We start from the raw sequence: 25,050 nt of genomic DNA on the forward strand, positions 1-25,050 counted from the left end.
ACAGAAAAAAAAACACCAAAAACGGTTGCCAAAGAAGCATCCAATCGCAGCATCCAGTCAATGAACACATGTCAAACAGCAACAGACCTACAGCATAGCAGCAGACAACCCCCCCCCCCCCCCCCCACCCAAGGACTGCGAGCTGACTGTGCCTGAGCTGCAGTGCACCCACCAGGAGAGCAAACATCCCCCCAACAACCCTGCCCAGCCCTCGAGACATTCCCACACAACACATGCCCAAAGCTGTGCTGCACAAACAACACCCCCCCCCCCCCCCCCGACAAACTGAAGCAGCAGGGAAGCAGAGAGGATACCAGCAATGCTCCTCTCTTCCCAGCACCCCTGTGCATCCAGATGGACCTGTAACAAGCCAGAGATGGCCTCCATCATCACGTGGGCAGCTGTGTTGGTCACAGGTACACAAGAGGACACCTTCCCAAAAAACTAAAATCCTGGAGGACACATCTGAAGACGTCCAAAAAGAGGTGATGTCCACCAAGACGCTACACATGGCAACCCTAGCTGTGTCGGAATATGTATTGGTCTGCAGTAAGAAGAATTAAGGAGTGTGTGTTGGCCTGCAGTGAAAAACATTAACATGTTCCTTGGAGGACAAGCGTACAGTTTTAAAGATAAGTGAACTTTTTCACTACTACATACTGAGCACATTTATAGAAAATGGAAAAAGAAAAGAAAATGAAATATATATATCTATAATAATAAGATGTGAATGTATTTGAAATTTTGGAGAAACGTTTTGAAGCTGCATATCCCTGACAGGATCTATAAAACTATGGGGAAGTTTTTAAGCCAATGATTACCCTGTGATAAGCTGCTTGAATGATATAACTACCTGAATTCTCTGAGTTTTTCCTATCCTTTAAGGAAATATTTACATATGAGCAATGTCTTCAGGGGTGGTTTATTTTATTTATTTGGATTTTGCTCACACCTTTTTCAGTAGTAGCTCAAGGTGAGTTACATTCAGGTACACTGGATATTTCTCTACAATCTAAGTTTGTACCTGAGGCAATGGAGGGTTAAGTGACTTGCCCAAGATCACAAGGGGCAGCAGCTGGATTTGAACTGGCCACCTCTGGATTGCAAGACTAGTGCTCTAACCACTAGGCCACTCCTCCACTCCATTATCTTGCTATTCTTTGGGGCTCTACATGGAATGTCGCTACTCTTTGAGATTCTGCATGGAATCTTGTCACTCTTTAAGATTCCAGAATCTTATTTATTTAGATTTTGCTCACACCTTTTCAGTAGTAGCTCAAGGTGAGTTACATTCAGGTACTCTGGATATTTCTCTGTCCCAGGAGGGCTCACAATCTAAGTTTGTACCTGAGGCAATGGAGGGTTAAGTGACTTGCACAAGATCACAAGGAGCAGCAGTGGGATTTGAACCAGCCACCTCTGGTATTTTGCAACTACACGCAAAGCGGTTTACATATATACAGGTACTTATTTTGTACCTGGGGCAATGATTTTTATATTTATAAATGCTGAGCAAGTCTTTTAAAATTACCTTTTTTATGTCTTAGCTTTATTGGTACTGCTATGTGGAACATAGGGCCCTGTTTACTAAGGTGCGTTAGTGTTTTTAGCGAGTGCGCTAACCATGTAGGCACCTATAGGGATGTTGTAGGCACGTACGTGGTTAATGCTTGTTAACATTAACGCGCCTATAATGCTGCTTATTAAACAGGGCCCTCGGTGTCTATGGAGTGGGGCCCTTCAGGGCAGCAAGATCTTCCCAGTGGACAGATTGAGCCAATCTGGGTTTTACTTCCATTGCTTTCAATGGAAGCAAAACCCGGACTGGATCAATGTGTCCTCCTTTTTCTGGAGCCATATGGTAACCGTAGCTAGAGAGGCCCTGGCTGCTGTAACCACTTCTGGTGCTGATGGAGGCCTTTACCCTGTGGGCCTGCTACTTTCAGCTTCTGGTGGTGGTGGTGAGGTGGGGGGAGCCTAGCCCTGGCCCTCCAGTTGCTTCCTAGAACAGAGACAGGAAGGGCTTGCTGGTCACTTGCAAAAAATGATAAGCCTTAGAAAGGTAAAGCTCTAAAAATGTTGAACTTAAAAAAAAAAAAAAAGAAGGGTAAAGATCCTTCTTTAAGGATCAATGAGTTATTTCAGTAGAGTGGATGTAGTCCTAGTAGGAGATAGTATGAAAGGGATAGCTGAAGGAATAAGTTGGGAATGCAAGCCTATAAATGAGTAGGCCAAGTTCCAGAAGTATAGTAAAAAAGCTGGAGTGGACAGAAGAAGAGGGACACATTCATGGGAATCCAGCATGGAATTTTAGAAGCTGGTGGCTGAGATTCATTAGCAGCAGTGACAACAGATAAGAATATCTACAGAGGTGGTTCACTGAGATAATCGTGACAGCCTGTGTCCTAAACAGAGCATCTGATTTTCAACTATAACCAGAAAACACCAATAAATCACCCCTGATAACCCCAAAAATCAACCCAAGTCACAAGTACCTGACAGAATCCCAAATAGTAGCAAGATTCATGCTACTGATCCCACTACCACAAACGTGACTGCTAACAATTCCAACAATCAAATCACTTTATTCATATACTGCATACATTTTCCTTTATTTTATTTCTTTTCTTTCTTTTGCACTTTTTTAAAACTACAATCTCTTTTTAACAGATCACCTGGATAATGACAGCAATAATAATCCTTACACAGTAAATGTAAACATCACTGCTTAGCTTTCCTCTTGCAAGTCTACATGTAATGCAATGTCCTCTGACCGTTGTATTAATTATATCAATTGCTAAGAAGCGCTACTGAGTCTCTACTGCCTGCACTCTTCAATAAATCCAATATTCATCCTGCGGAACTGTAAAGGATCGGCCGTGATCCAATATTCCTTCAGTCTGTCTTTTCCAAGTGACTGCAATGTGTCCTTTTCCTCTCCCACTGATGTTGCTGTGGAAGGTCTAAGTTGTAAGTTGTAATCAGCACCTTTCAATGTGAGGGGTTTCAACCCTTTCAGTATGAGAGCTTTCAACCTACTGATCCCAGGGACAAGCAGTGGCTTTCCCCATGTCTAGCTCAATAGCAGACTATGGACTTTTCTCCAGGAATTTGTCCAAACTGTTTTAAAACCCAGATACGCTTAATTGCTGATGCAACATCCTCCAGAGCTTAACTATTTGTTGAGTGAAAATATATTTCCTCCTGTACATTTTAAAAGAATACCGTGCAACATCCTTGAGTGTCCCCTAGTCTTTTTACTTTTAATCAATTTACGTTTACCCGTTCTACACCATGCAAGATTTTGTAGACCTCAATCATGTCCCCCCTCAGCTGACTTTTTTCCAAGCTGAAGAGTCCTAACCTCTTAAGCCTTTCCTCATATGGGAGGAGTTCCACCCCCTTAATCATTTTGGTTACCCTTTGAACCTTTTCTAATTCCCCTATCTCCTTTTTAAGATACGATGACCAGAATTGTACACAGTACTCAAGGTGATGTTGCACCATGGAGCAATACAGAGGCATTATAATATTCTTTGTCTTATTTTCTATCCCTTTCCTAATAATTCCTAGCATCTTGTTTGCTCTTTTGGCCGCCGCCACACACTGGGCAGAAGATTTAGGCATTCTGTGGCAGAATTAAGAGGCATTTAGAGGATGTGCTAAGCTAAGTTCTTACGTGGATCTCGATAAAAAAAAAATCAAACGTGTGGTAAATTCTAGTGTGAAAATCTGGTAAATCAATCCTAATACTAAAAAACCCTAGTTAACGCCAAGCTTATCCAGAGTTAAAAACTTGTTTAATTAGTTAAAGGAGAAAGAATCCCTCAGAAACCAGTCGGATAAAAATCCTAGGTAATGACCAGCACCAACTTAAGCCATTGTCTCATTGCTGTCATTGGGGGTCAAAACTGCTTGTTTTATATAATATTTTGTGCCATCGTTCACTGTGCATCAAAAAAATCTTTTTTTTATATACACAAAAAATAAGGTGATCCAAAGCGCCAAAGCAATGAAACAACAGCACTTAACGTTCAACGGGGCCACCGTTTCACCTGTTTTTGGCTTCCTCAGTAGAGGAGTGTGGTAGCCGTGTTAGTCCACTCTTAAGGTTATCAATAGAAATCAAACAAAATAAAACATGGAAAAGAAAATAATAAGATACCTTTTTTTATTGGACATAACTTAATACATTTCTTGATTAGCTTTCGAAGGTTGCCCTTCTTCGTCAGATCGGAAATAAGCAAATGTGCTAGCTGACAGTGTATATAAGTGAAAACATTCAAGCATTACTATGACAGTCTGACAGGGTGGGAGGATGGGGGTGGGTAGGAGGTATGCATGGGGACATCAAAGCATATCATTGATATTCTAACAGGATGGGTGTGGATAGGTGAGGGGTGGGGTGATCAGCAGGAACTTGTGCTGCTTGTCATCACCATGAATATATTTCCAGGTCAATGAACTTCCTTGCAAAATGGCTCTGATCAGCTAAGTTAAGTGCTGTTGTTTCATTGCGTTGCCACTTTTGATCACCTTATTTTTTGTGTATATAAAAATTTTTTTTTGGAATCACAGTAAACGATGGCACAAATAATTATATAAAACAAGGAGTTTTGACCCCCGGTGACAGAAATGAGACAACGGCTTAAGTTGGTGCCGGTCATAACCTAGGATTTTTATCCGACTGGTTTCTTAGGGATCTTTCTCCTTTAACTAATTAAACAAGTTTTTAGCTCTGGATAAGCTCTGCGTTAACTAGTGTTTTTTAGTATTAGTTTTGGTCATTTTCGATGAACCAAAGTAAAGGAGGCAGTGCTTTTTTGTGAGAAAAGTGTACTTTCTCGGGAGGAAAAGTATCCTCTGGAAATGGAAGGATTCGGATCCCTTTTATAAGTCAAAATGGCCGCTGATTAACGGGCTAAAATACCGTTAACTCCAGATACCATCATGGAGCTGACCCGTTGTCTGGCTGTATACTGGCTCAATTTTGCTCGTACCGGTTTCCTTGGGCACCGCAGAGGTCTGATTTTCTCCTCAACACCTGTTTCGGACCAAAACATCAAGGGGAGCGGTTCGTCCTGTCGGCAGACCGGCTGCAAACCCGTTTACATTGATGTTGCGGTTCTGGGTGCTGGAGTGTGAGGACCGGCTCCCCACAATACGGGAAGCTAGTGTGACTATTGATTGACTCATCCCCGATGTTTATTTGACCCAGCTGTCCTCCAGCCTTTCCATCGGACTGCTCCAGACTGCGATAGTCTACTACGCTGCTGGTTGCCGGCTGCTGGGCATCAAGACCTATTTTGCGTTGTGGAGTCTTTTTGGGCATAACTGCACCTTGTGGGGCACTTGCTTCCTTTTGAGTCGCCGGATGGTGCAGGGGGCTGTTGCCTTTAATTCAGGCAGACTGCGATCCCTATTCCTCTGCGGTGTTGGCCCCGCCGGCATTGTCCGCCTCCAGCTGCTGTCCTCTGCCTCCGGTGACCTCCTCCATTCTCCAGGCCGCATACTGCTGCTGCTTCTGCACTTCGGCTGCGCTCCTGGGTCTTACAACAGTGCCTTGCTGGGAGCTGTTCCAGCCACTCTGATCCATCTCAGTGTCTGGATTTTCACCGTCCATTTTAGACTTTTTTTCCCCTCCCTTCCCTTTCACTTCTTCCCCAGTTCCTTCTACCCTCTCTAATGTCATTGTAATTGATTCATCAGTACATTGTAAGCCAGTTTGAGTCTGCTTTATGTGGAAAAAAGTGGGGTATAAATGTTAAAAAATAAATAAATAAACAATGGAGGATCCTGTTACATGTTCATATACAGATGGAGACTGTAGCTTCAAAAACCTTTGTGGAGGTGAAGAGTATGTTCTCGCCTAGACTTGGATGATGTTTTAACTTCCCTTGAAGACGATCCCAGGTATTCTTCCAACTAGAGGCCAAGGCACTTGATGTTGGTGTAGTCTGATGCCTAGGATATCAATAGAAAGTTGGGGGGAAGGGCAGGAAATTGAGCTGGTGAGCGAAGTGGCTCAGAAATGGAATATCTCTGCCCTGCTGAGCCTGGACAGTCCAGATTTGACTGGGTCTACTGTAGATGAGGGAGGGGTGGGGGAAATAAGGGGGAGGGGAGTTAATACAGTTCAGAATTGTTTTGTTACAGTTTGATATAGATCAGTTTATAAAAGGAACAATTATGCACTGGAGGTTTATGTGCTGGGCACTGTTATGCTTCTTTATCTCTGTACTGCTTTGGATTTATGTTGTAATTTTTTCTTTTTCTGCCTTTCTGCTTGTATTGATTTGTAAACTGTTTTGAAGCCCTTGGACTAAGGGTGGCATCTGGTATATCAAATATCTGATTAAAGTAAACTCGTGAATAGTTTTAAATATAAAAGCGACCCAGCCCCTGTAGTGCACAAATGGTGATGCCACGTTTACAGCGGCTCTTATGTTGATGTAAATGTCTGTATGTAGTTTAAGCATATCCACGCTGTCTGGGGAAAAAAAAACAGGACCCCCAACATTTTTCCAACTAACCCAAAAACGTCCTACTAGAGCAGAAACGTTTGCCTGGAAGTTGAGACATTTGTGAGTACTCCTTATTTTTCAACAGAATGGAGCTCCAGCGCATCAAGCTCGCAAAATTAGTTGAGCTTTTAATGAAACACCAGAATTCGTTGAGCCAACAGCTCGGTGGCGTTGAAGACTTTGTGAATTTGTCAAGGTTGAAGGAGCACACTTTAAACACAAATATTGAATGAACTAAGAGAAAAACCCATTATACTAATGTATTTTCAAAGGTCATGCTAAATGTTTAAACTATTGCAAAGTATTCTGAACCTATTTAAGGGGTCTCGTTTTTTTTCCAGGCACTGTGTACATGTTTGTTTTATGCAGTGGCATAGTCACAGGTGGGCACAGGCCCACCCACTTTGAACTCAGGCCCACCCAGCAGCAGCATAGCTGTGATATGGCTTGCAGCACCAAGCCTCACCAGCTGAAGACTCCTGGCATCTCTCCCTTTCCTCCCCACCAGGCGGTTTGGGGTCTCTTCACTCCTTCTCTAACCCCCCCCCAGTACCTTTTAAAGCCTTCAGTTTTTTGCCGGTAGCAAGCTGTGATTCACAACCTCTGCTTGTGCCAGCCCTGAGTCTTCCCTCTGACAACTTCCTGTTTGTGGGACCAGGAAGTTTTGTCGGAGTAAAAACTCGTGGCCAGCACAAGTTGCAGCTCACTGCCAGCAAAGAACTAAAGGACTTAAAAGTTACCAGAGGAGTTGGGGGAGAGTCACCTGGGGGGGGGGGGGGGGGGAGAAACGCCGGGCCATGGGCAGGGTTCTTGTGCCCACCCACCTTGGGCTCAGGTCCGCCCAAAATTGGGTGTCTGGCTACGCCCATGGTTTTATGCATTACAGAGGTCATCGCAACTCCACGTATGCTGTGCCCAATCTGTAGCCCCAGGAATGCCTACATGCAGTGCATGTGTAAATATGCACCAACTGATTGGGACATGTACACCACTGGGCAACTTATTTGGATTTTGCTCACACCTTGTAGTAGCTCAAGGTGAATTACATTCAGGTGCACTTGGTATTCCCTGTCCCTAGAGAGACTATAATCTAATTTTTACCTGATGCAATGTAGGGGTAAGCGTCTTGCCCAAGATCACAAGGAGCAGTAGTGGGATTTAAACCAGGCTCTAACCACTAGGCTACTCCCTTTACAAGCAGGAAAAGCTTTATAGAATTACCATGTCATTTTCAGCCTGGCCCTCTGCCAGTGATGAAGTTGCCAGCAGAGAGTTGTAGAGTGACCACAGAGGTCTTTCCAGTTCACACATAGCCAAACGCCAATGCACTGCTGGAGTACAGGCATACCATGTTCATATTTACTGGATTAGTGAACATCGCTTGATGTTGATCAGGAAGAAAACACAGTTTTTGATGTTAGGATAGGTAAATGATATTTGGAATGATAACATCTTAAAGTTAAGTAACCCAGAGTTTTTTTTTAAAACCCAATTAAAAAATCTTGGGGGTTATATTTACACGTTTCTTGTCCCCAGATCTGCAAGTGAATACGGTGGTAAAAAGAACTTGCTTATTTTTAAGGAAATTTCAAAGAATTAGAGGTTTTTTTATTTTTTTTTTATTTTTACCAAACTGTATTTCAAAGACTGGTGCAGAGCTTTGTAATAGGCTAGGTGGACTATTGTAATATAATTTATCTGGGCTAATAACCGTGTTGGTACTGTTGGCTGTTTAGTTTATTACAGTGCTTTCTGGTTAGGTTTGGCAAAGGTATGAGCTGGAGGAAACAAATGGGAATCTTGGATGTCTTTCCAACCAGAACCCAGAACAGTGGACGTCAAAGGACTAAAGAAAAAAACAATTTACTGTCCTGGAGAAGGAGAAATCTTGTGTAATTCATGGGTATTACTAGAAAATGCAGTGTTAGATTCTTCTGGAGGCCCTGGGGGGACGGAGGTACCTGCCAATGGGCTGGAATTGGGATGTCCCTGGGTGGGAGGAATCCCAGCCCAAAGTTGCAGAGAGAAAGTGTTTCCCTGTGGTGGAAAGTGTCAGCAGTGGTAGAGTTTGGGTTGAATAAAATTGTAAGGAGGTATACGAGGTCTTTGGTTGCCTGTACCCCTACCAGGACCCTTGAGAGTATTGGGGGATCCTGGAGTGCAAGAAATAAATACAAGTTGGATACGAGTCCTTGCTGGCCCAATAAGTGGCAATGGAGAAGGAAGTTGAGCTGCAGGTGGACAAGAGGCTTCCAGCCTGGAAGCAGGATTAGGACAGGGGAAGTTTGCCCAAGTCTGAAGTGTAGCCCTGGAAGAAGGACAACCAAAAGGGTCTGTGCTTACAGGGATTTGGAGTGGAAATCAGGAATTTTGGAAACAGCCTTGGATTTATTCCTGTCACAAAAGGATGGGCAAAGGACCTGAGGGATGTAAATATGTACGGCTGTAAATTACCTGGAGAAGGAGGAAGAGAGGTCAAGATTACCACAACTGATCTTGAATAAAACTGTATATATGGAGTATTGACTGCTGGTTGCAGAAGTTCCAGTAAAGTTGGTGTTGGTTTTGATAGAACTACCAGAGCAATGCGGGTACATTTGGTAGTAGAGGAGAGCGGGTGCTCTCGGTCTGAGAGAAGCAGCACCCCAAAGTTTTTTTTTTTTTGGTACTCCCAAAACTCCGAATCTCTATTCCGGAACATTGACCCACTTCCAAGCTCAAATGCTGGAACCTGTGGCTGAATGAACGCTGAGCTGAGTGGAGAAGAGAATAGAGCACTTGAGAGAAATAAGTTTTCCCTGTGACCTGGGTCAGGGACTGAGCACTTCCAGATGGTCATGTTCTGTGGCCAGCATGTGGAATGTAGCCTTAGCAGTGTGGAAAGGATACTTGGGCAGACTAGTGGGCTAAATGCTCTTTTTCTCCGTAATGTACTCTTACTGTGATGGGCAGACTGTGATATATTTAAATGTTTGCAGAGAGAATCCTGGCACAGGTGCACTGTGTAAGGAGCTCATAGAATATCCCTTATCTTTTACTAAATAACTTTCTTCAACAACACAATGTAGTGATTTTATGGATATTCACCAATGTCATGAATTAGAGCTGTTTCAGTTCAGTGCAGAGGGGTCCTGAAAGCTCCCAATTCTTTTCTCTCTCACTTTTCTCCAGAGAAAATTATTGTGATTCAAGGGTAGAATCCCCTGGCCTTCACGGAGAGAGAGTAAGCTCAGAGTTCAGAATAGACATTAACCTGTTTGTTTCAAAAGGTTAGGAGTTACGGACCAAGAAAGGGATCTGGGTGTCGTCGTCGTCGTTGATAATACACTGAAACCCTCTGCTCAGTGTGCTGCTGCGGCTATGAAAGCAAATAGAATGTTGGGTATTATTAGGAAAGGTATGGAAAACAGGTGTGAGGATGTTATAATGCCGTTGTATCACTCCATGGTGCGACCGCACCTTGAATATTGTGTTCAATTCTAGTCGCTGCATCTCAAGAAAGATATAGTAGATTTGGAAAAGGTGCAGCGAAGGGCGACTAAAATGATAGCGGAGATGGGACGACTTCCCTATGAAGAAAGACTAAGGAGGCTCGGGCTTTTCAGCTTGGAGAAGAGACGGCTGAGGGGGAGACATGATAGAGGTATATAAAATAATGAGTGGAGTGGAACAGGTGGATGTGAAGCGTCTGTTCACGCTTTCCAAAAATACTAGGACTAGGGGGCATGCGATGAAACTACAGTGTAGTACATTTAAAACAAATAGAAATTTTTCTTCAGATAACGCGTAATTAAACTCTGGAATTCGTTGCCGGAGAACGTGGTGAAAGCGGTTAGCTTGGCAGAGTTTAAAAAGGGTTTGGACAGTTTCCTAAAGGACAAGTCCATAGACCGCTACTAAATGGACTTGGGGAAAAATCCACAATTTCAGGAATAATATGTATAGAATGTTTGTACTTTTGGGAATCTGCCAGGTGCCCTTGACCTGGATTGGCCGCTGTCGTGGACAGGATGCTGGGCTTGATGGGCCTTTGGTCTTTTCCCCAGTGTGGCATTACTTATGTAAAAGGTGGATTTTCAGTTTGGGGTACAGCAGGGGTGGGCAACCACAGTCCTAAGGGCCACAACCCTGGCAGGTTTTCAGGATTTCCACAATGAATATACATGTGATTGATTTTGCATGTACTGCTTCCATTGTATGTAGATAGATCTCATGCATATTCATTGTGAAATCCTGAAAACCCGACTGGATTATGGCCCTTGAGGACTCTGATTGCTCATCCTGGAGTAGAGCAAGGCAGCCAGGCAGAGTTCTTCAGGAGTTCAGTAGTGAAAGAAAATAATTCGTTTGAGAAGGAATTCCCAGCCAATTAAAATGTATATTCAGTTTTTAGTAAGGAGAAGAATCGGTGGTTCAGCTACGGTATCCAGGTATCAATACAGGAAAAGTCCCAGTGGGGAGGATGTTTAAGAAGTCCTGTGCTAGCAAAATAGGGGAAGAGACCCCCCCCCCCCCCCCCAAGATGTGGATTTTAATTGATTTTGGACCTTTTTTTATGGATTGTGTTAGTTTAGTTTCAGTTTCTGCATCGATTATCATCAGATTTCCGTGCACACATTATCATCCTTTACCCTTTGACAGTAATTACATTTTAATTTCTGGAACAATCCCAGCCTGTAGTGACTGACTGATTTTTCTGCCAAGATCTTGCAGTGATTGAAGATCGAGGGCCTTGCTTCTGTTGGGAAGGACCTGGGAGCCTCTGAGGATTAGAAATGGTCCTACAGTTCCAAGATTTGCCTCCAAGACTGTAGAGGAGGTGGAGCATTGGGGGGGGGGGGGGGGAGGGCTAGCTACTCGTGAATCCTGCCAGTACTACATACCCAACAGAACCTAGCTTTCAAGTGCATTGTATGTGTAAAACAAATTTGCTTAGAGACATTGCTCTCATGACAAATCTTGGTAGGAGGTTTGCAGTAATCCTGATACCAATGAGTTGATGGTAGCTTTTGCAGGCACTAGGATTTTATAGTTATGGTGTACGTTTTATTTATTTAGATTTTGCTCACCCCTTTTTCAGTAGTTCCTCAAGGTGAGTTACATTCAGGTACTCTGGATATTTATTTTTTGTTACATTTGTACCCCGCGCTTTCCCACTCATGGCAGGCTCAATGCGGCTTACATGGGGCAATGGAGGGTTAAGTGACTTGCCCAAAGTCACAAGGAGCTGCCTGTGCCTGAAGTGGGAATTGAACTCAGTTCCTCAGGACCAGAGTCAACCACCCTAACCACTAGGCCATTTCTCTGTCCCAGGAGGGCTCACAATCTAAGTTTGTACCTGAGGCAATGGAGGGTTAAGTGACTTGCCCAAGATCACAAGGAGCAGCAGTGGGATTTGAACCGGCCACTTCTGGATTGCAAGACCGGTGCTCTAACCACTAGGCCACTCCTAGCTATCCATGGGTCATTTAATAGTGAGCTCTAACCTTGCTTGAAGTGTGGAACCTCAGTCCCCTCCCTTCCTCTGGCTGACTGAGTTGCAGTCACCAGCAGCCATTTCAGCTCTCTGCAATGCTTTGAACAGCTGCTGTTATGTGAGGTCTGTCAGTCTGTCTGTGTATGTATCACTGCATGAAAAGAGAAATTCCATGGGTGAGCAAATGTTACTTTTTCTACTCTGTTGCCTCAAAACTTTCCCTGTGAAACTGTTTGTGTCTCCAGCTTTCTTCATTTAGGTCAGTGGTTTATGTATTTATTTGGATTTTGGTCACACCTTTTTCAGTAGTAGCTTCCTGGGACAGAGAAATATGCAGAGTACCTGAATATAACTCACCTCAAGCTACTACTGAAAAAGGTGTGAGCAAAATCTAAATAATAATATTATGGAGGTAGTGTATGCAAATTTCTCATGCATATTCATTGCGGATATCCAGAAAACCTGACTGGCTAGATGTGTCCCGAGTCCTGGGTTGAGAACCCTTGGTTTAGGGGGACAATTCTCTGTAGCCCAGGTTGTTGCAAAGTGTTTCGGTGCTTTTAGTAGGCCAACTTTCTAGATGATTTCCAAAAGTAACTTCCTTTGGGAATTAGCTAGAGTTAGGTATCCATAAAAGCTCCCATTCACTTTTCCTCATCTGTCTCTGCAGGTGGGAATAGTATACATACACTTTGCACACATCATGTATGCATTCTGTGTTACACCCCTGTCCTAGAGGTGCCTCTGGGCACTCTTCCTCATAATCCAGACTGAAGTATACGTGCTGGGAAAACCTGGGCTTAGCTATTGTTGAACTGGGAGGAGCCGTTTCAGATGGGCCAATTTATTTGGCTAAATGCCTTTGAAAGTAGCCTTCTTATGTGCCCTAAGCCCTGTTTTTTAAATGTCCTTGCTCCCCCAGGTTGGAAGCTGCAGATGAGTGTTGGTGACAGCATGGCCCAGGTGCAGTATGTGCCTGAACAGGAAGTGACCAGGAAATCCAGTTGAGTGTTCACAAAGAATTGGGGAACGGTCAGAGAAGCCTGGGGTGGGAGATCAGTAAAGCCAGAAACGAGCTAGGGTTTGCAATATTGAAGGAAGAAAGGATGTCAGGTACCTAGATATATGGAACAGGAGACAAAAAACAGTAAGATAATTAAGAAAGGTGTGGGATAAGAACACAGAATCCCTAATTTTGAAGAAGTGAAAGGGAAAGTCAGAATAATGGGAGTAAAGAATGACACGGGAACAAAGTTTGTCCTCATCCCTTTGGGTCCTGTCCTCATCTGCACAAGCCTCAAACACTTATGAGACGATATGGGGGGTATGGGTTTCCACTAGACCAACAGGCCTAGCTTGGGGGGGGGGGGGGGATAGAAGATGGAAATAATGGAAGGGGAGAAAGGAGGAGAGCATTCTGGAAATCATGGTAGGGGAGAAGGAATGAGACCAGGGGGGTTGAACCTCCCCCCTACTCTCCCCCCTGCCCCGCTCTAAACATACCTTTGCTGGTGAGGATGCCAAGGCCCTGCCAGCCAAAGAAATATAGTTTCTCAGTCCCTTCCCTCCTTCTGTGCTTCTTTAATGCAGGACTCCCTGAGCATGCTCAGTTCATGCAAAACTGAGCATGTGTGAGAAACTAGAAGGAGGGGAGCAGCTGGGGAACTGTATTTCTCCCCGCCAGTTGTTTTAAAGGGGTGCTGCAGGTGCCTGAGCCTGGCCCTCCTCAGCACTCCCTCCTCGTGGCTGAACTACTGACAGACAGATGCTGTGAATCATGGGAGGACAAATAAAGGCAAGAGATGTAGGCGTTTTGAGGGTGAGGAGAAGAGTGAAATGTTGGGTGTCACGGGGGGGGGGGGGGGGTGGAGAGGAAGGATACAAATGATGTACAATACAGCGGAAGCTTGAGAGGTAGGAATGAGAGAGATACTGGATGCTGTGGAGGGGTGTGGGACACAGGTGATGTAAACTGAACAATGGAATGATAGTGAATGTAGAGGAAGATGCATGGTTTAGGAGCGCAGCTGGTTTAAAGGTGGGAGTGGGGTCCGGGAGGAGCTTGTGCCCCCTTAAACCAAAAGCATGCTCGGGAAGTCCTGAAGTTGGCGACTGGAGAAATGCAACCAACTTCTTCATTAAAGAAGCACAGCATGGAGGGGAGCAGCTGGGGAACTGTATTTCTTATTGGCTGGGCCTCGGAATCCCTGCCAGCAAAGGTATGTTTAGTGTGGGGGGTGGAGAGGAGAGAGGAGGAGGTTGGAATGTGTTCACACCCCAGTCCACCCCCGGGCACATCAAAAATTGGAGGGTTGGCTACGCCCGAGGTCTCCTTCCTTCTCCCCTCCCATGATTTCCAGCATTGCTTTCCTCCTTCCTCCCCTCCTATTTCCAGCTTCTCTCTCCTTCCTTCTCTCTCCCCTCCAAAGAATCTCCTTATTTCCCCTCTATGTCTCTCTTTCATTCCCCTCTCACTTAATTTCCAGCATGTCTCCTTCCCTGCCCTCTTAATGTGCAGTGTGTCACTCCTTCCTGTCCTGCCCCCTTGATCTCCAGAATGTCTCCTCCCCCCCTCCCCCGTCTATAGCATCTCTTCTTAATATCTATTATGCTCCTTTCCTGGATAATAATTATCCAACTTTGTCTCTCTCTCTTTTTGCTCTACCCCTCCCCCCCCAGTCGGTACAGCAGCTTCCAGTATCCTCCCTCCCCATTGCCACTGACCTGTAGACCCCTGTAATCTCTCTGTGGTGATGTCACACTTGTGCATTATCTGTCTCTAGAAGAACCTTTATTTGCACTCCATGTGACACTGACAGCAATAAATCAAAAATAATTAGGTTTTGTGCCCTCTACATGGAGGACTAATGGATATACTGCAGGAAGTATATGGTATATAGACTTTTCCTCTCCCAGCCTAGATAAGCAAGGTGCGCTGTTCTTTTGACTGCCGCTGCCTCTTTCGTCACACGAGCCCCTGCACTGATGTATTCTGTCATTCCCTGCTGGGTTCTGCCCCCGTGACGTGCCTTTCTCTTCCTGTGGGGGTAGCAGGACCCAGCAAAGAAGGACTGACCACGCCAGCGCAGGGGCTCCCCTGCATGACGAAGGAGGCAGTGGCTGTCAAAAAAAGAAAAGGACACCGTTTTTAAGGTAGCCCATGCAGAATCCGCGAGATCCGGGAAATCCGTCTTTAACAGATTTCAAGGATTTTAGCATTGAATCTGACCTTTACCTTCCTTCGACTCTGCATTCAGTGGGGTAAACCCAGTACTGGATGAGCCTTGTTGGGCAAATCTGGAAGCAGTTAGCATCTCTAGCTGGTGCTCAAAAGGGTTTTTGGCTTAGAGAGCATAATGTGTCCCTAGGGCTGGTGGGGGGGACAGAAACCAATCATGTGCTTGCTTTCCTAAATGCCTGCAGCGCTGAAGGGCCGGAAGCAGCAGCTTTGTGGCTGTGCTTCACTCTCGGGAAGGGATCAATGTGATTGCAGAAGCCCAGGTCTTTCAGATTTTCAGTTTTGGCTTCTCATCAGAAAGTGAATTAAAAAAACAAAACAAAAGAAAGCCCTGCTGAGTCCAAAGCCTTGTCCTCCATATGCTGTCTGGCCATCTCATCTTCTGATTTCCCCTTCTCCTTTTCAGTCTGTTGTTCATTCTAAAAATTGTCCTTTTATTTTATTATCTAAGATGTTTTTTCCCCTTAAATCTTCATTTTTCATGGCCTAGCTTAGGTATGTGCGTATATCAGTATTATCAAAATATGGGCTTATTCAAATTATTATAAATCAGCCAGTACTTATGCTAATAGTCCCTATTTTTTGCTGATGAACCTTAATATATCACAATCTCCCCCTCTAAAAGTATAAAAAAAAAACAACACCTCTATTAAATACGTGTGAATTGTGCTCAGTCCACCCCCATCATTCCAAATGCAAATCATATAAAGAGGGAAGAGGTTTCTGGACCTCTCCTTGTCTTTGTCTTGCGTTGTTTTCCTTTCCCGTATAAATCTCCTTTTCTATTTTTGGTGTGGAGGGGGGTGAAGAGGGTGGGAGGTGGCAGGAGGATGTTACTAGGGTAACAGAAATTCTGTCTGGAATGGTGGCTGCTGCCGAGGAGGAAGCAGCAGGCTTGAAAGATCTGGCTTTGGGGGGGGGGGGGGGTGCTTGCATGTTCAGCCTGGAGCTGTGCAAGGTTAGGCCACCTATTTTTTACTGATGGTTAAATGCATTTAGATTTCAAACCCTTTCATGACTATGGGGGGAGGGGAAGAGGATGGGAATGGCCTACTTCCTGAAGCAGAATTTGATGAGGACAGCCATATGGGACGCTGTGACAGCAGTTCTGGTGCACCTTATTACACCGATTGCTGCATAGTTCGTACCTTTAGGAACACGGGGACCAGAATTCCCAGCAAAGATTGGGGAAAAATCCAGGACTGGCTTAATAATCTGGCCCTTCTGACATGGGGCACATTGAAAAGCCTTAGCTTAAGGTGGTCTCTGAGGGGCCAATGAGACTTTGGGTAACTTAACCCAGTTACCCACCTGTGCATACATGTGGTCTGTAAGGTGTCTTCCAGGGCTACTCTATTGCTGTACTTGTCCTGTTCCCTTCCCCCTTTCTCAGAAACAGTTCCTGCTGGTTTCTTCATGAAAACAGTGCCAATATTCTATTATAAATGCCAAGAATAATAATTTCTGTTGTCAACCAAGCTGTTGCTGAGACTTTTTCATAAGACTAACTCAGTGCATTTGTGATTAACTCTCTAGTGTTGATTGAACTGTAAAATTGGTGAGCAATACTACAGCTTTGATTTCTAGAAAGATGGGGTTGATGCTAAACTTGAAATTTAAGGTACTGCTTTCGCATAGTTGGATGAAGTCACTGGATCCCGTCATATTGGACTCTGCAGACACTGTCATATGATATGAACGTATAAGGCCTCATTCATCATTCTTTAGGGTTGCCACTTAGCTGTTTCCTCTCTCTCTCTCTCTCTCTCTCTCTCTCTCTCTCTTCCCAACAGGCTGATTCTTTATCCCTACTCATTCCTCCCCCACCATTTGATTTGAAAGCAAGACTTCAACTCCATGCTTGCAATGGGGTAAAAAAATGAGGCCAGTTGTGATAACAGGGGGATGATGCTGCAGGATAGGAGTGAGCTGCATTGGCAGGGCTGTGTAGGAGGTCTCAGCAGGGAGTGCTGTAGGGAAGCAGTGAGATGCACTGGCAGAGCTGTATGTGGGTGTCTCACGACTGGAATAGTAGGGTGATGCTGCAGTTGCAGAATTGTATGTGGGGGGGGGGGGGGTCTCGGTACTTGGGTAGCAGTGAGGTGCATTAATAGGGTTGTATGTGGGTGTCTTAGTACTCGAACAGAAGGGGTGCTGTAGGGCAGCAGTGAGATGTATTGGTAGGGCTTTGTGTGGGAAGGGTCTTAGTACTGGAATAGCAGAGGATTCCGCTGGAGAAGACAAGTATTTTGGCAGGGAGACACTTAGGCCTGTTTTCAAAGTACTTAGACTGAAGAAGGACTGTCCTGGCAGCCTCTCACTTTATAAACCCTGTTACATGGAAAAGAACTGAGACCCAGAGACTAAAATAAACGCACACAAATCCTGTTATAAGGCTCTGGTGGCCTCTGTGGATGAAGGGAATTCGGTACCTTTTCTTGAGTTCTACTTGCTGGCAAAGAGAATTTATTCTTAGGGAGGGAGAAGGGGCGGAACAGTTGTACTGGCAGTATTCAGGGAGGAAGCTGCCGTCATATACACGTGTAGAGCCATGTAGGGGAACAGTGTTTGCATGCCTTCCAGGATAGCGCTGTATGTTCTTCTCAGTAGGCGTGGGGTGGGGTGGGGCGAGAGGGCATGTCATTCTTAGGACTCCTGACAATCCTCATTGCACCTGTAGTTTTCGAGTTTTCACTGGCACCATAAATCCATAGATGCACTAAGGAGAAAGCCATTACCGGTTCTGTTTGACCTTTTTGACCTGGCGCTTTTTTTTTTTTTTTTGTTACATTTGTACCCCGCGCTTTCCCACTCATGGCAGGCTCAATGCGGCTTACATGGGGCAATGGAGGGTTAAGGGACTTGCCCAGAGTCACAAGGAGCTGCCTGTGCCTGAAGTGGGAATCAAACTCAGTTCCCCAGGACCAAAGTCCGCCACCCTGACCACTAGGCCACTCCTCCACTGTTGGTGCTATTTGAGATTCTACATGGAATGTTGCTATTCCACTAGCAACATTCCATGTAGAAGTTGGCCCTTGCAGATCACCAATGTGGCCACGCAGGCTTCTGCTTCTGCGAGTCTGACGTCCTTCCTGCACGTACGTGCAGGACGTCAGACTCACAGAAACAGAAGCCTGCGCAGCCTTCTACATGGAATGTTGCTAGTGGAATAGCTGAAACCACTTAAATCTCCAAACTACAAAATCTTTGGTAAATATAATCACGCTCTTCACAAGTCCAAAGATAAGAACTGTGTGTGTGCAAACAGCTTATCTATATAGTGATTTTATTACATTTTTAGTTTTTTCGTATATAATATTTTATATTATTATGTATTGATTTGGGAGCCCTCGGAAGATACCACTTTAAGGCAACTTCATTGTTTTTTGCCTAGTGGCATAGTCTCTCTTCATTGGGTCGTCCCTTTATTTGACTATTTATAAGTGCTGTTGCAAACACACTCTACCAAGTGCTCAAAAAATATGCGTGCTCTAAATGAAAAAAATGAATAAAATGAAAAACTTAAACTTATCTTGAATGCCACTACATATTCTTTTGCTGTTGGAGTCCGCTTAGGCTTCCCCTAAATTGCGCCCGACGCCGCGGGTTTCACTGCTTTCATCAGGGACTCGGGTTAGAATGGCCCGCTCTGAATTCCCAACAGTCTATGCACGCAGCTTCTCGTAGTAACTTGAGCACTTGGTAGAGTGTGTTTGCAACAGCACTTATAAATAGTCAAATAAAGGGACGACCCAATGAAGAGAGACTATGCCACTAGGCAAAAAACAATGAAGTTGCCTTAAAGTGGTATCTTCCAAGGGCTCCCAAATCAATACATAATAATATAAAATATTATATACGAAAAAACTAAAAATGTAATAAAATCACTATATAGATAAGCTGTTTGCACACACACAGTTCTTATCTTTGGACTTGTGAAGAGCTAGTGGAATAGCAACATTCCATGTAGAATCTCCAATAGTAGTAACATTCCATGTAGAATCTCCAATAGTATCTATTTTATTTTTGTTACATTTGTACCCCATGCTTTCCTACTCATGGCAGGCTCAATGCGGCTTTCATGGGGCAATGGAGGGTTAAGTGACTTGCCCAGAGTCACAAGGAGCTGCCTGTGCCTGAAGTGGGAATCAAACTCAGTTCCCCAGGACCAAAGTCCACCACCCTAACCACTAGGCCACTCCTCCACTCTTTCAGCATGCTTGTGGCAGAGGTGCACATGTGTGGGGAATGAGCATGAGGATGTAACTTCTCGGTCAGCAGTAATGTAGGCCAGTGTGTGCAGTCACATAATCTTTCCCTCTTTTGGGTGGGGGGGGGGGGGGAGTGATGAGCTGGGAGAAGCATGGTGGTATCACTAGATAAGGGGCAGGTAGCTTTCCTCACATGCATACTCCAGGCTCCACTAAATAACACTGGCAGTCCTAGATGAGTTCTGGGTAGTATGTAGACTACCCTGTTGCACTCTGGGATTTGTAGTTCAGAGCAGTCCTGTGTCTGATATGGACTCATCTGTTAACCTGAGCTGTGGAGCACTGAGTCTGCTGAGGGACCCTGGTTAGGGTTAAATCACAGCATCAATTGCACAGCTGCATTTGGCTTCCAGCTAGGCGGGGTTAACCTGCACAAAGCAGCTGTTACAACCCTAACATCAGTGGGCTTGCTGAGGACAGACAGTGATGGGAACAGGTATGAGAAACTGGATAACACAGGACTGCTCTGAACTACAAATCCCAGAGTGAAACAGCCTGTGGACTACCCAGAACTCATCTAGGACTGCCAGTGTTATTTAGTGGAGCCTGGAACGAGGGGGCATACAATGAAGTTAAGAGGGAATAGGCTTAGGAGTAATCTAAGAAAGTGTTATTTCACGGAAAGGGTGCTTCCGCTGGAGGTTGTGGAGTTGAGGACTGGTCCAGAATTTAAGAAGGCATGGGATAAGCACGTGGGATCGCTTAGGAACAGTAAAAAGTTAGGGGTTACAGAGGATGGGCAGACGATGGCTTTATCTGCCGTCATGTTTCTATCTTCTGTGATAAAAGACATGGGGCATTAGGGGGGGGGGGGGAGTTGGGTATATAAATCCCCACACTTAATGCAATGCCGTCTACCCAAACTGATAGAGAACCAGTCAGCAAGACAGTTGGGCAGAATGGGTGCTATAATTGGTCTTTATCAGTCCTCATTTATTTATGGAGGAGTGGCCTAGTGGTTAGAGCACCGGTCTTGCAATCCAGAGGTGGCCGGTTCAAATCCCACTGCTGCTCCTTGTGATCTTGGGCAAGTCACTTAACCGTCCATTGCCTCAGGTACAAACTTAGATTGTGAGCCCTCCTGGGACAGAGAAATATCCAGTGTACATGAATGTAACTCACCTTGAGCTGCTACTGGAAAAGGTGTGAGCAAAATCTAAATAAATAAAATGATGTGCTCCTTTTCCTGCTGGTAACACCTGTGTTGTCTACTTTTGTCTGTTGTAGAGGTGCTGATCAAGATCCAGGTGTATGAAAACAACGACCTCTCACCTTTGGCCCAGGCTGCTGTGGAGATCTATGGGAACCAGACATCCTTGGCATCTGGGGCCACAGACCCTGAGGGTGTGGCCATGTTGACCATCAGGTACCGCCTGGGCACGTGGATCCTGGTCACGGCAGCCAAGCGGGGCTTCATCACCAACTCTGTCCCCTGGCGGGTCGACAAGCTCCCACGTAAGATGGCACACTCTCTTCTTTGTGTCCCCGGGTGTGTGTGCATGCAAGTGTGCAGTCTAAGGCTGCAGGTTGGAGGATTAGTGTTCTGTGCATTGTTTTATAAATCTGTCTTACTGCTTCCAGGATCTTTCTTTGATATTAATACTGCATACAACAGAGAGGGTCAAAGTACTCAAAACAAGCAGTCCAGAAAAAAAGCACAAAAGGCTCTTGAGAACGGAACAAGTGTGCTTTAATAAAGATCCGACAGGGGCTGTGTTTCGGCGTGAACAAACGCCTGCCTCGGGGGGGGGGGGGGTCAGTTCTGCTAAACTACACTAGTCTAAAATCGAAGTGTAGATGTATTGGCACAAGAGAACAATAGTAGTGTGCTCTAGTGGAAAAACTTCAATGAAGGGCAGAATGTAGAAAATCTGTCGTCCCCCCCCCCCTCCCGATGCACCGAGAATGATGTGGCAAATGTTATTGCACTCAGAAAACCTTTGGTGATGGACCCGTCTGGGGGAAGTGACTCATTCGAGCTCCTGTGTGACTGCTGAAATGATTCCTGTAAACCCTCCAGTTTCAGCGGGAGCTTCGAATGAAGACTCAGACGGATCCAAACTGCGGTAAAAGGGAGCCTGCGCTAGGGTCAGCACGAGTTTTTGATGTGTGTTGAGGCCTCCTTTTATGACAGCGGGTAAAAGGCTGTTTTTTGTTCTCAAAAAGAACTACTACTACTCACCATTTCTATAGCGCTACTAGACGTACGCAGCACTGTACACTGGACATAAAGAGACAGTCCCTGCTCGACAGCGCTTACAATCTGATTAGGACAGACAACAAAGAGAAATAAGAGATAAGGGAATATTAAAGTGAGGATGATAAAATATGGGTTCTGAACAAATGAACAAGGGTTAGGAGTTAAAAGCAGCATCAAAAAGTGGGCTTTTAGCCTAGATTTGAAGACGGCCAGAGATGGAGCTTGACATACCGGCTCAGGAAGTCTATTCCAGGCATATGGTGCTCCAAGATAAAAAGAATGGAGTCTGGAGTTAGCGGTGGAGGAGGAGGGTGCAGATAGAGAGATTTACCCAGTGAACGGAGTTCCCGGGGAGGAATGTAGGGAGAGATGAGAGTGGAGAGGTACTGAGGAGCTGCAGAGTGAATGCACTTATAGGTCAATAAGAGGAGTTTGAACTGTATGCGGAAACAGATAGGAAGCCAGTGAAGTGACTTGAGGAGAGGGCTAATATGAGCATAACGACACTGGTGGAATATTAGTCGTGCAGCAGAATTTTGAACAGATTGAAGAGGTGAAAGATGGCTAAGTGGGAGACCTGTGAGAAGCAAGTTGCAATAGTCTAAGCGAGAGGTGATAAAGAGTGTGGATGAGGGTTCTGGTAGTGTGCTCAGAAAGGAAAGGGCGAATTTTGGTGATGATATAGAGAAAGATGCGACAGGTTTTAGCAGTCTGCTGAATATGTGCAGAGGAGAGGGAGGAGTTGAAGATGACCTAGCAGTGCATGCAGCGGATTATCTACAAAACAGTCTTTTTCAAGACTATTACGCTACTGTTGAAGGATTATCTTCATCATCATTCAATCATCTTTCGTGCAAGAGACTGTTGTGACGACTTCAAAGATTTCTTCATCATCATTTTTCTGCAATATCCTGCACAGCAGACTCCTGATGCAGGCCTGACGGCCGAAACACGACGTTGTGTCGAGTCTTCAAAACCTCCAATAAACGTTTTGATTTAAGCACATCGTCCAGTTTCTGATATCCTTGGTCGCTCTCCCACTTTTTGTACTTTGTTGTCTCTTCCGTGGGGTGTTTGAGTTCTCCGCTTGTCAGCGGATCTTCTCTTGTGTGATAACTGAGCCACTTACCGCGCAGCCATTTTGGGGAAGGAGCACTAAGCACCAGCGCTACAAGAATAGAAAATAATGTTGTAGCGCCGGAAATGGCACACACTGGGGGTTGGAACAAGGAGCCCAGTGGTAGTTCCGGAGTGGCCGCGCGCCAACCCTTTAGTAAAAAGGTCCCCTAGTGTGGTTTGGCGGAATTGACCCCCTGAAGCAGGTGTTTATTCACCCAGAAACACTGCCCGTGTCGGGACTTTATTAAAGCACACTGGTTCCATTCTTGAGAGCCCTTTATGTTAATACTGCAAAATTAATTACCAGTGTCTGCAGTAGTAGACATAGTAATGTATAATATAGTATAGTTTGTAAAAGTACACTTTCTGTGGCAAATTTGGGGACTTTTTTTTTTCTATAGACAATTTACAGAAGATAATTCATGCAATTGTCACTGCAAAGCTGGATCGTTGCAAGTCTCTTTATTTAGGCTGCTCTAAAACTTTGTCTAGAATAAGGGGGGTGGGGGGCAAGATGGTGCCCTAGAGGGAAGACATGTTGGTCACTCCTCTGCTTTCCTCAGCATGCCTAAGAAACACCATGGGAGAGTTGTACCGGCAGTTTCAGTGGCTCTTACTTCTGCACCCAGACTTGTTCAGACTAGGTGGGAGGATTTTGCAATGCTGACATCATCTTGGGATCCATTGCGGGCAGGGTGGGGGGGGGGGGGGTCTAGAATGCAACTTTTACAGAACACAGCAGCCAAGATTATTTTATTTAAGTCCAAGCGTGATACAGTGACTACACTTTTGAAGCATTTACAGTGGCTTCTTGTCGTCACTTGTATTGAGTTTTGTGACAGAACAGTGTGTTTTTAAGTCTGTAAAATTGCCTTTATTAAATCTTGAAGTGCATTTCTCTATTCTCCGAGGACAAGCAGGCTGCTTGTTCTCACTGATGGGTGACGTCCTCGGCAGCCCCTCCAATCGGAATCTTCCTAGCAAAGACCTTTGCTAGCTCTCGCGCGCCCGCGCGCACCGCGCATGCGCGGCCGTCTTCCCGCCCGAAACCGGCTCGAGCCGGCCAGTCTTCTTTCGTCCGCACTCGGTACGGCTGTGTTTTTTGCCGTGGTGAGCCCCGGAGAGTCGACCTCGCGCGTCCGTTCTTTAATCGACGTGTTTTTTCTTCGGAAAAGTTCTTTTCGTTCGGAAGGTGCTCCGGAAACCCTCCTGGGTTTCGTTTGCCTCTTCCCGTATTTCCAGTTTTTGCCCCGGTAAGTTTTCTTTCGTTGTCGGGGTAGGCCTCTTTTCGGCCTCGGTCGAGATTTTTCTCCCTTAAAGTTTTGGTGCTCCAAATTCGTCATTTCGGATTTTGACTTCGCCGGCGTGATTTTTCCGCCCATGACATCGAAGCCTTCCAGCGGCTTCAAGAAGTGCACCCAGTGCGCCCGGGTAATCTCGCTCACTGATAGGCACTCTTCGTGTCTTCAGTGTCTGGGGGCCGAGCACCGTCCCCAGAACTGTAGTCTGTGTTCCCTCTTACAAAGGCGGACTCAAGTAGCGAGATTGGCCCAGTGGAACGTTTTGTTCTCGGGCTCTTCGTCGGCATCGGCACCGGGGTCATCGTGTGCATCGACGTCATCAGCGTCCAGACCTTCTTCCTTGGCTGCCAGTGCATCGAGTGCATCGAGGCATCGGCCCTCTGCATCGGCGCCGAGACATCGGATAGCTGCATCGACGTCGGTGGTACCGGGACCTCGTCTCCTGATGTCGTCGGACGGCGGTGCATCGTGTGGAGTGCAGGTGAGGGCTGTCCATTCCCCTGCTGGTGGCGGTGAGCCCTCGGGTGGGTCTCCTCCTACCCTGAGGGCTCCTGCGGTACAGCCCCCCCGAGACCGACCTCCTTCGGCCTCGGCCCCGAGGAAGCGACGGCTGGATTCTACGTCCTCCTCGTCGGTGCCGGGGAGCTCCGGTGACATGCTTTGGAAGAAGTCGAAGAAGCATCGACACCGGTCCCCTCCCCGCGTCGGCACCGAGAGCTCTGGGTCGCCGAGGGAGTCGGCACCCAGCAGGCATCGGCACCGAGAGGACCGCTCACCCTCTGTTCAGGAGGTGTCGATGCGCTCCACTCTGGACAGCCCGGAACAGCCTCCACGCCCGGAACAGGTTCTGACGTCGACGCCTGCATCGACCTCCATGCCTTTCTCTGCAGCCGCTCTGAACGAGAGCCTCCGGGCCGTTCT

General features: G+C 45.8%; 1 protein-coding gene across 3 annotated transcripts in view; it reads left to right on the forward strand.

Moving 5' to 3' along the window:
* The window catches only part of FAM171A2 (family with sequence similarity 171 member A2), a 133,768-nt gene that overhangs the window by 26,339 nt on the left and 82,379 nt on the right, over positions 1–25,050 (forward strand). For 2 of the 3 annotated variants that reach the window (XM_030220540.1, XM_030220538.1), the window contains exon 2: positions 20,737–20,964. In XM_030220540.1, the coding sequence (XP_030076400.1) occupies positions 20,737–20,964 (228 nt within the window). Of the gene's footprint in view, positions 1–12,948; positions 13,004–20,736; positions 20,965–25,050 lie in introns of those variants that run through there. The other variant, XM_030220539.1, reaches the window with a different exon arrangement.

This window comes from Microcaecilia unicolor, chromosome 12 (genome assembly GCF_901765095.1).
Source record: "Microcaecilia unicolor chromosome 12, aMicUni1.1, whole genome shotgun sequence".
NCBI lineage: Eukaryota > Metazoa > Chordata > Amphibia > Gymnophiona > Siphonopidae > Microcaecilia > Microcaecilia unicolor.